General features: G+C 39.2%; 1 protein-coding gene across 1 annotated transcript in view; it reads right to left on the bottom strand.

The window, feature by feature from the left end:
- The window catches only part of ELP4 (elongator acetyltransferase complex subunit 4), a 226,484-nt gene that overhangs the window by 156,924 nt on the left and 57,460 nt on the right, over positions 1-12,100 (bottom strand). The window contains 2 exon segments of the mRNA XM_042475388.1: positions 6,733-6,921; positions 10,355-10,439. Of these exon segments, the coding sequence (XP_042331322.1) occupies positions 6,733-6,921; positions 10,355-10,439 (274 nt within the window).

Below are 12,100 nucleotides of genomic sequence, written 5' to 3' on the forward strand. Positions count from 1 at the left end.
CACTTTCACATCCCACATCAAGCTATTGTCAACAGCCCACCCACCTCAAAGTAGCATTGTCTGTATCTTCATAAAACTATGTATGTGTGGCCATCTGCAGATATAACATTGCAAAGGAATATCCTATATGTGACAAAGAGACTAGAAACCTGTAAAGTTATCTTTTCTTCCTTTCATCTTCTTCTCTGTCATGTGAATCTTTTATCAGCTATGAAGTAAGCTTCACTGCTGAATGATAATTTGAACATTAATTTCCCACATTCAAGCTCAACAATATAACAATCTGGAAAATTAACTGGCATCAGGAGAAAACAGTCTAGTCTAGCCCAATGTTTATTGTAGATCACATAGAGAAACCATATTTTATCCCTTTGAACTACATTAAATTATTTCTGACAAATAGAAAACAAAATTTAAAAAAACCTCAACTCATTCATGGGGTCACCATGAATCGAAGTTGATTTGACAGTAGCTAACAACAAAGTACAATTATTATCAACCTGGACAACTCACCACCATAAGTTTATTAATTTCTGTAAATCCATGTGTAGACATTTATTTAAAAATGATTATATTTATTCTTATCTAGAAAATACTATAGTATAAATTTAGTCATAGTAGAATGAAAACTAGCAATAGCAGCAACTAGATTTTTTCTGTTACAGTACAGAAACTAGCATAAGCCAGCATGGTATAGTGGTCTGAGTGTTAGGGCTCTGACTCTGGAAACCAGAGTTTGAATCCATGGCCATGGAAACCCACTGGGTAAACAAGTCACACTAAGTGTCAGAGGGAGGCAAAGGCAAGCCTCTCTCTGAACAAATTTTGCCAAGAAATCCTCATTAGGAGAATGACTTGAATGCAGACATCACCATCACCAGATGCAAACTCCTTTTTTAAAAAAAAATGCAGAAAATTATATTAGATCTATAGTGTATCTTTGGCTCTAAAATATATACTGTGTTTGTGTATGTGCCTTCAAATTGCCTGTCAACATATGGAAGCCTCATGAATTTCATAGGATATTCAGAGGTCATTTTCCAATTCTTTCCTCTGAAATACAGCCTACAACACCTGGTTTTCATTGGCAATCTCCCATTCAAGTATTAACCAGGGCTGACCTGCTTAGCTTCCAAGTTCAGAAATGATCTGGTGCCTTTAAGATATTTAGACAAACTTAATACAAAAAATTCACACAGAGAAATTAATAGCCTGCTCTGTCTCGTAAACACACATCACAAGGTAGATTCTGAAGCACTGTAGTTCATTTGAAATAGATTTGAGGCAGTAATACTCAGCATGAACACAAAAGTCTATAGACATGAACAGGTTTGTTTCTGCTTTTTTTTTTCTACTGAAAAACATAATAAAACATGCACTTGCTCCAGTGAATTCAAAGCAGCAATGCATTAATAATTCACCTTCTACATTTTTAAACATATCATATGAAATAATGAAAACACCACACCAAACAGTACCTCATAGATCCTTGAGGAATACAAGTAAGCTTATTCATACTGACTTTTCATTAACCAATTTCCCATGATACTTGCCGACCAATAATTTCATTCTATTATAAAACAGGTTCACCTCAAGAAGTCAGAACCTACAATAAATTAAGTAAATTAATAAATTAAGTAATTAAGTAAATTATCATTATCATATTCCATAAAATGAACTCAACTTGCAAGTACTTGCTTGCTTTCACTAGTACTTGCTTGTATAAGAAATGTATTTCCTTTAGTAACAATTGTCTTTCTAATTTTTAGATGGGTCTATAGGATTCCCTGCCCTAATCTTCTTCCTACAGCCTTTCTGAGATCTAGGATGTTTCACAGATTGGGAAAAATAACTTTCCAAGTTCTGGATGTAGCAATGAGAAGAACAAAATCAGAGAGAAAACCCTGAGTAAGAAAGGACATGTTGTCTAGCTCTGATCACTCCCCTTCTCCCATTACCAATTCCTCAAATCTGTGATGATGGTGCCTAACTTTCATGAGATGCTTTTTAGGACTTTTCCAGAAGCAGTTTCCATTCAGACAATTGAAACCTATCCATTTACTATTATAAGACACAGTTGACACAAAGCATATAAACAGACAGAGCAACAAAATAGTCTTCTTACAAATGTTCCCTGCTATGATTAAACCTGAGAGAATATTTAATGCATGAGATCACTGTAAAAAATCATTTAATTTGTATTTTCTTAAAATAAATTTCATTGTGGCTCTATTTGATTAGTGATTTGTAATACATAACTTAACTAATTACATAGTTTTCTTAAGAACCATTACTCCCAGACATAATTTCAGAAATGTCCTTAAAAATGCATTTAGCATTGTTACATATGTAGATTCCCTGCAAAATACTTAATTATATACTATAAATTATTACATGAAAACCAGGGACCAGAAGACTATTAATGCACTCTGTGATATTTAGTTTATATGAAAAAATACATTATATACCTCTTCAGTTGCTTTAACTCCTAGATATACTATTTAACAATGCATAGCCTGAAATTCCATTCTTTTATTGTATGATGTTCTCTGATTTTACATTTTTTAATCTGCCTTGTGAGCGGTTTTCCTGAAAAGTGGGGGCATGCATGAATAAATAAATAAATAAACAATGTTTATTTATTTAATGTTTAAAGGTTGCATTAAAAGACAAAAAAAACCTATCATCCTCCCCCTTTTAGATGAAGTTGAAAACAGAAAACATGTTTGTCATTTAAACAAAGGTCTTTCCCTTATATTTTTAATCCACTCACAAATCCCAGCAACAGAGTTGTGAGAAGCTAAGTAGTGAGAATGTGAGCAGCTGCTGTTATTAGAACTAAAAAGTCTGTCTTATGCTTGAGACTGAGAGACCACATGTTCTGCTGTCCCCTCATCTTGCCATCCTCACCAATTAACTATTAACATGGAGGGCTGGACACATGCTCTTGGGGGCTCTTTAACAGGCTTCTTAGAGACTTGAACAACTACACAGCAGGGCTCTGGGAACTGAGTAATGTGGGATATAGGAAAACCTCAGCAGCTCCTCATAATGACTGTTCACTCTGAAGTTTAAGCAGTGTATTAAGTTATTGCTTAACACAGTAATAATGCTTGATGTTGGACCATTTCTGGAACTATTTATGTTTCAGCAAGTGGAGCAAATATATCAAAATAAACACAGCCCTTCAGCTCTAGACACTGAAACACACTGAACACAAACAATTAATACAAAATCAGAAAAAAATGTAGAAAAAGGTACCATGAGTAAGTAGTAAAATAATTCAGTTGACAGCAATACGTAGCAAAAGTAAATAGAATATTTTAGAGTTTTAAAATTTTAGTGCTTAAAATATGTGTACTCTTCAGTATATTTACTCATACTGAAATTCAAAATGTGAAATTAAAAGGTAAAGATGAAAACTGTAAGTCTGATCTAGTTGAGTCAGGCACATATTCTACTAATCTTCTTTTACCCACCCTTCCTCAGATCAAAGGCTCAGACACACAGGCATCCCAAGGGAACATTGCAGAGAATGTTTGCACCACACAAATTCAGGGCCGGCTCATCCATATAGGCAAACTAGGCAACGGCCTATGGTGCGAAACTGTAGGGGGTGCTGTGATGGCACAGTGGCTTTTTTGCATAATTAAAAAATATTATAGTGAAAACTGTGTATGGGTTAGAGGGGGTCCTGGTCCTATAAGTCCTGGAGGGGGAGGCAGGAAAAGGCAGGAGGAGGAGGAGGAAGAGGCGGCCTCAGTGTCGGCCTCCGCATGCAAACTCTGGGAAGGCAAGCAAGGAGGGACCAAGGGAAGGGAGCGGGGCTCTGACAGCGCCTTCAAGTGGGGAGGGTCCAAGCCACTTAGCTCGGGCTTCAAAGGCAGCTGCCAGCATGGACTGGGGCACTCATGGAGCTCTGAGTATGCTCCCTCCCCGGACAGAGACCTCCCCAGTCCCCCAGCCCCAGTTCTCCCTCTTTCCCAGACTCTTCCTTCCCCATTTTTCCACCCTCCTCTCTGAGTCTTACAACTCAAGAGTTGTGTTGTTCATGTTGCTGTTTGCTCTCAAGTCCTTTCCGATTTAGGGCCACCCTTTCCCGGGGGTTTCTTGGCAAGGTGTTTTCCCCCAGAGGCGGCTTGCCACGGCCTCCCTCTGAGGCTGAGAGAGAGTGACTCACCCACCCCAGTGGGCCTCCATGGCAAGGCTGGGATTCCGACCCTGGTTTCCAGAATTCCTTCCTTTCTTTTATCTCCCTCCCTCCCTCCCTCCCTCTTCTTTCTTTCCTTCCTTCCTCCCTTCTTCCCTCCATCTTCTTTCCTTCCTTTTATCTTCCTTCCTTCCTCTCTCCCTCTCTCTCTTATCAAGAGAGAGACTTGTTCAGGGAAGGCTTGACATGGCCTTCTTCTGAGGCTGAGAGTGTGTGACTCCCATCCAGTGGGTTTCTATGGCCCCATTTCTCCCACCCCCCATAACTCCTTCCTTCTTCCCAGAATTTGGCCCTATCCCTTCCCTATCCCCCCACTTTTGCCTCCCTTTCCACTCACTCACCCTTTTCTCTGATTCCTAGACCCCCTTGTTGTTGTTTGTTGTGTGTCTTCAAGTCTTTTCTGACTCATGGCCACCCTCTCATGGGTATGCACAGCATGAGTAATAGGGGCGGGACAGAAATATAGGGGACATGTATGTACTTTTAATTCCTTGACATGTTCCCTACATGCTACTCACAGTCAATGAAAAAAATCTATATGCAGAACTTCAAAAGCTATTTTTGATGAAACATTAAGAGGTGGTTGATGAAAAGGGAATGGCCATGGCTTTTGTATAAACCAGGTTTGCACAGTTTGGTACATTTTTTGTTGATTAAAAAAATCTAAACACCAGAGATGGAGACATAGTTTTGATTACTAAGATTCTTGAACATCCAAAGATCACTGGCAAGAGTGGTTTAAAAACTGCTTGTCTATGTGAAGAGGTACCTCAGGATTAAATCCCTTGTCTCCATCTCTAGTGCAGAAGACAGTTCACAAGGAGCTAGATTAAAAGACATCTAAAAATGTAGACCTATCATAGTAAGTGATGTTTTGCTAATCTATAAATCTTAGATCTTTAAATATTTATCTTAAATATAGTAGCTGGTCTTGCAAAATTTGTTCTGGATAAGAATGCTAGTTTTGCTGTTGCTGTACCTTTGAGTCACTTCTGATTTATGGGAACCCTAAGCTGAACATGCTGCTGTTGTTGCAATGTGCGTTCAAATAGTTTCTGACCTCATCATACTGGCTCCTTACTTATTTTTAAAATTAAAACCACTGATAAATTGATTTATTATTTGCTTCAATATTTTTCCAGGTAAGAAATCAAACAGGTTTCTAACTCTCTTGGCTTATAAAAAAGAGGACATACACAGACACATACAGGCAATATTTGTTCACTAGTTGTTCTCTAAAACCATGTCAGTGCTCTATTACTGATAATAAAAGACAGATTCAATTTATTGCTCACAATGAAATACCACTGTAAAATTATTATTATTATTATTATTATTATTAGATAAAGATACAAAAATTTAAGCAGATAAAAATTAAAAATAAAACATATGTAAAATACAGCTACAATATGAACATATTTAGAATGTTGCAATCCACAGCCCTAAAAACACCAGTCATCCAGGCGAGTTTGAAGAACTAAAAGGACTGTTGCTTAAAGAAAGCAATACTGCTAGTCGAAAAAATGTTAAGAAGTTCAGACTTGCTAATGAATTTTCTCAAATATTTTTCACTGCAAGGACAAAGTGGGACACATTATAGGAAATCCTTGTCAACATCCCTTGGTAAGAACATTATTTTCTTCCATGCTAAGCTGTTCACCAAAACTATCCAACAGTGAGACAAAAATCTCTCTCTGGCAAATTGAAAAATGGAGATTGAAATACGTACCACATTACCGCACTCCCCTCTTATAGTGATACTATTCCACTTTTACTGCTCTGGCTGCTTCCTGATGCATTATGAGGCTTGTAGTTCAGTGAGGGCTAAGAATTCTAAATGCCTCTCCCTAAACTGCAAATCCCAGAATGCAACAGGAGGCAACCAGAGCAGTTAAAGTGGAATAGCAGCACTATAAGAGTGTAGTGTGGCGATCTAGTTGGTGAGGAGGGTCCTCAGTATGACCAACTCCACACATACATTCCCTGGGTCAAAGGGACATCTGCTAGTTAAAAATGTTGATGACATTGTCTGGAACTCCAATTCATTAAATGCTTATCAGTAGAAATTAAAATGTATAGATAACTTGATACAGAGTGATCTTCTAGAAACAGCCTACTATCCACTCCTTTCAAAGCTGGTTTTAGGCCATCATAGGCAGCCCCAGTGCAGCCCCAGGATGGCTTCTGGGCACTCCAGGGGCATGTGTCTGATCGCCATGCCTCTGGAGCAGCCAGAAACCACCCTCCTCTGTTTCAGGGCCAAGGTCTGAAACACACTGCAGAAATAATCCAGTTTGGGACTGCAAATTCTGAAATTCTGCAAAAACCCACCATCTGTCAGAAGTTACCTCAGGAGGGAACATGTTGCTCCTGCACCCATTTAGGGCCAAAACACACATAAGAAACAATCCAGTTTATAATCCAACAGCACCACTATGGTGATTTCTAACAATTTACTGCATTAAATGATTGTATTTTTATATACCCATTGACATTAGTAAAAGCGACTGGATTACACCTACCTGGATCAAATGAGCTGGGATAGTGATCATGCAGGCAGACAAAGATGTTCTGAGGAGGCCACGGAGAGCATACAAAAATTTTGTGAGCTTACTAATATTCTGTGGATTTTCAGTACAACAAATATCATCACCCCACAGTACCGATCCAAGGCTCTGAATTCCAATTCTTACAATGTTCCTTTCCTTTTTCTGTGAAGTATATATATATATATATAAAAAAAAACAATTAGTGCAAACTGAAGCCCTGAAAAAAGGAAATAAACTCTGATGCACCCTTCCACTTAGTAGGGAGTAACGAACTGGAAGGAAAATTTGATAGCAAAAGTCATTGCCCTTACCAAGCTTCCCACTTTCTATGAGAGGGTATTTCAGCCCAAAGGCAGAGCAAGGTGTGGTGGGGGGCAGAGAAGTGGTGACATGGCCATAGAAAACAGTCAAATAATCTTGCAGGTAAAATCAAAAGTGGCTGTGTGCAATGGAATAGCTGTCATCCAATGGCGTCTGTGTGGAACAAAGCCATATTAAAGCTGAACATGACTGCTCAACTGTCAGTACGTCTCACTGATGTAGGCTAGTACATTTAGGCATCTCCTACCTCCACCAGCCCAATAGGTGCTTTGTGTCATGTATGATGTGTAAACAGAACTGTCAGCTGTATCCTTTAGCTCTCTTTTGTATCATTATAGCTAGAATCCTGTCTATTAGTTTCAAGTAGAGTAGAACCACTGAATCAACTGTTGAATTGTGGGACAAGGTATAAGTAAATCCAATTGATTCAATGGGTCTACTTTAGTGAGGAATAGCAATAGGATTAAGGGTAATGTGTGCATAGTGTGTTTAGGACCATAAAAACAGCCTTTTCAGTAAATGTACCCTGACAATGGAATTTTCTTTAATGTATTTCCACTGGGGTATTAAAACATTCCTTTTTAGGAAGCTTTTTGTATTATATGGTTGCCCTCTTAATTGTTTTAACTTATCAGACTCTGTCTAGGGCCTAAATCCAACACTATTGATATTGCAGCAGCAATGAAACAGAACCTACTTGTCCCTTCCTTCCCCATGTAGCTCTTGGGGGCTCCTGAAAATCAGCTCCAGAGGGCTTTCCAGGCCCCCAGATTTGTTACTTTTGACACAAAGGGGCTGCAGTGGGAAGGAGACACTGACTGTTTCACTGTTTTGGCAGTGGAAGTCATGGTTTGGTTCTTGCCCATAGTAAAATAATTTTAATGGATGACTATTCAATTTCTCTCTTTATTCTAGGGTTCTAGCATTCCACTCTTATTTTAAAGTGTTACTTAAAAGTATTGCTGTTAAGCATAATTGAGAAAGGGTTTGAAATAGAGGAATATTTTAAATTATTAATAAGATAATTATCAGCAGAAATAAATTCTATTCCCCAATTGCTTAAACACACACAAAATAAACCATTCATGTCACAAAAACGGTTTTATCCACTTGCAGTTTCTAGCATTTTTACTATAGACCAACAGATGAAAGAAATAGAGATACATGGAGGAGATAGCTAGGTACTATTTTTATCCCTTGTCCAGTATCTTGTGGGGAGGGGGAAAAAATAATTTCCCCCCCAATAACAGGTTATTTGCTGTCTGCTCCCAGGATTTTCATGTCACTTTGGTGCTGTTGCTTCTGATATTCTCCGATTTCCTGCTTCCTATGGACCTGTCATCATGTTGGAGGAGCAGCTCAACATACCGTTCTGGGGAACTGTTATGACATGCCTGTTGCTAAGGTAACGAAAGCAGAGGTGCCTGTCAGGGACCAATTTACTTCTCCAGAAGGGCATTACTATACTAAAAAAAAACACCACAAAAACATGCTTACTCTTAAAGCTCAGTACAGACTGAAAACTAAATCAACCAGGAGAGCTGTGTTTGAGAAAGTTTAATAAAATCAATGTTTGATTTTGGACAGATAGATCTTAGACATAATTCTCCAGGTAACAATTATGACACTTGCTGAAAAAAAGCTTTAATAAAATTTGCCAATAATTATAAAGATGGAATAATAATTTCAACAATGCTCTAAACATTATTTCTCCCATATTTAACTTACCTAGACAGTCTGTCAGGTGTTCCTAGTATTTACTGTACCACAATCTAAGAAATATTAGTTCAAACAGAACATTTTTCTCCTGTTGTTCTTGTTTTGCTGTGTGCCTTCATGCTCATTCTGACTTATAAGCACACCATCATAGGATTTTCTTGGCAAGATTTCTTCAGAAGAGGTTTGTCATTTCCTTCTTCTAAGGCTGAGAGACTGAGACTAGTCCAAGATCACTCTGAGGATCCCCATGACTGTGTGGATATCTTAACCCTAGACTCCCAGAGTCCTCACTGAATACTCAAGCCACTACACTGTGCTGGCATCACATCACACTGGCTGTGTTAAAGACTCCTGTTATGACCTATTAAATATAGGTCCTATTTAATAGGTCCTGTTAAGACCTATTAAAAAGATGACTGAATGTAAATTGTGTAAAAGCAAGGTTGAGATTTAAAGCCCTCCCATGTAGCATTCAATACTGTATGAAGGGCTGTAGCCTGATTCACCACCAAGCATTTCCTTGCACACATGGAATCTGTACTATATGTATATGAACATGACCCTGGATTTCAGCCTGTGAATTAGAAGTTTTTTCTTCCAATAAAAAATTTAGTATAAAGTATGAAGAGCCACCAACTGTGCTATGAATGCACCTTTCTATGTGCACAAGAGTCCTTCCTGTCAGAATCCTCTCATGTGGCACAATGCACATGAGAGCGAGTGGTAAAAACATTCTACGAAACTAGGCTGTGCCCTTAAAACAATAAAAAAAGAGACAAACCTCAACCATCGAACTGGGGGTTTCTAGGAGGTTGTGTGGGTAGGGTGGAATGTTACTGAAAATCAGTTGTGTCAGTAGGGTGGGTGTCACCAGGCTTTGTATCACCCAATGCAGGTGCCCAGAAAAGGCTGCCAAAGGGGCAGCAGAAAAGTGTTCATCACTCTCCCTCTCTCCCCCCCCCCCCATGCTTTGCTTGTCTGCCCCTTGGCTACTGCTTGGCCAGATCCAGAAACCACTGCTGAGGGGCAGCTGGGCAAGAGATGCAGTGGGGGAAGGGACAGAAAGAAGGAAGGGGTTTATCATTTAGGCTTCTCTGCTGCCTGGGCTCCCTTACCCAAGACAGAGCAGCAGAGAAACTGGAACGGGTGTGCACACCTCTTCTTCAGCAGCCTCCCAATTTGGAATCTGGTATGGCTGTTCACCCAGCAGAGACACTAGACTCGGAATGGAAGACACTGCACCTCCACCAGAGGCTGCTGATGGGGAGGGGGGGAGTGCTATGGTCTCAGAAGTATTAAGGGACTAATGGGGAGGTTCATTGGCTACAAAAGTGGAGTTTAGGGGTTGAATGTTTATTTGGAGATAGCAAGGATTGAATAATGTGACTACAAAGCATGTTGCCAACCATTTCATACAGTAAAAATTATTTTAATTATTTCCACTGTTTTAATCATCAGTGTTTGAAAAGATTCAGTCTTCACTACTGAATCCCCCAACAGACGTTATAAAATTTTTATTTCTGTGCTTGGAAACAATGCAGATGTTGCATTATACCTGGAGACAAGAGCCATCATATCCTTGCTGGTAGATGAACTTCTGAATGGAATGAAGCAATCTAGTATAACCACAGGCCATATCACTAAAGAATGAAAAAAGAGTATCTTATTTACAAATTATATTTTAATAACAATATTAATATTTTCAGCTTTGCAAGTGAAAAAATGACAGTTTTTTTAAAAAAACTGAAGTAAATGAATCAATACTAGCAAAATAATTCAGATTTAGTGTAAAGCATTTTGCACAGAATTCACCCTGTTTATGCCACAATAACTTGTAAAAATGCGGAATCAAATTGGGTTGATAGCCATACATTTCCCTGGCCATATTCAAATTGTTATGAAAAGTAGTTTCTTCCCATACACTATTTTAAACAACAGCCTTTTTTGTTTTTCTAACAAGTTTATCACCTACAGGCACTGTCACTGGATAGCTGCCATATCCAATACCCTTCTCCCCTTCACACCTCTGTCAATAAATGAGGGAAGTTTAAATATCTCTGGACACAGGCATCCCAAGAAGAAAGGGAAAGAAAAAATAAAGTTTCTTCCCTTGCTTCGCTTCCCACTCCAAATCCTTAATTGACTAAAGATTAATGTCTATATAACAAACTCATTCTTCTCAGTGTGATTTTTGGCTGGTGCTATTTCTCCCACTGCTTCTACTCTCTGTCCCCCTTTCTAAGTGCTTCCAACAGTCAGGACTTTTCCAAAGCAGGGAAAGCAAATCCCGGGTTTGATGTGAGACAGAAACAAACTTTTGATTTGATGTGAAGTCGAAGGCTTTCATGGCTAGCATCCATAGCTTTTTGTGGGTTTTTCAGGCTATGTGGCCATATTCTAAAAGAGTTTATTCCTGACGTTTCGGCAGCATCTGTGGCTGGCATCTTCAGAGAATGTTGACATAGAAGAGAGTTGCATATACACACACACACTGTGTGACCCTGGGTAGGGAGGAGTGATTTCCATGTTACTTTGTGTATTGTTCTGTTGTTAATGGCAGGGCCTCAGGGTGGGAGGATATGCGAAGAGGATTAGTGTCTGCTAACTGGTGATCATTGTCTGCTGGGAAAGACCCTGACCCTGGGTGGATTTCTCATTTGTATTTGCTGAGTCCTGATTTTGCTATTTTTCAGGACTGGTAGCCAAAATTTGTTCACTTTAAGGGTTTCTTCTTTCCGGTTGAAATTATCCACAGGTTTATGTATTTCAATGGCTTCCCTGTGCATTCTGACATGATAGCTGCTGGCATGGTCCAGAATTTCAGTGTTATCAAACAATATTTTATTCCCAAGATGGTTTATAACGTGTTCTGCTACTGCTGATTTTTCTGGCTGACTCAGTCTGCAGTGTCTCTCGTGTTCCTTGATTCGTGTTTGTACATTGCGTTTGGTGATCCCTTTGTAGACTTGTCCACAGCTGCATGGTATGGGGTAAACACCTGCGGCTGTGAGAGGGTCTCTCTTGTTCTTTGCTGAGCGCAGAATTTCCTGGATTTTCTTGGTTGGTTTGTAAACCATTTGGAGGTTGTCTTTCCTCACCAGTTTCCCTATTCTGTCTGCAACTCCTTTTTGTATGGTAAAAATACCTTCCCTTTGAGTGGTTGCTTGTCTTCCCTCCTCTGGGTTTTTCTTGGTCTGGCAGCCCTTCTGATGTCTGAGCTGGAATAACCATTAGCCCATAGAGCCCGGTCTAGGTCAATTCATCTTCCAAGAAGTGTGGTTCACAGATCCATTCTGCCCAG

This window comes from Sceloporus undulatus, chromosome 1, assembly GCF_019175285.1.
Source record: "Sceloporus undulatus isolate JIND9_A2432 ecotype Alabama chromosome 1, SceUnd_v1.1, whole genome shotgun sequence".
NCBI lineage: Eukaryota > Metazoa > Chordata > Lepidosauria > Squamata > Phrynosomatidae > Sceloporus > Sceloporus undulatus.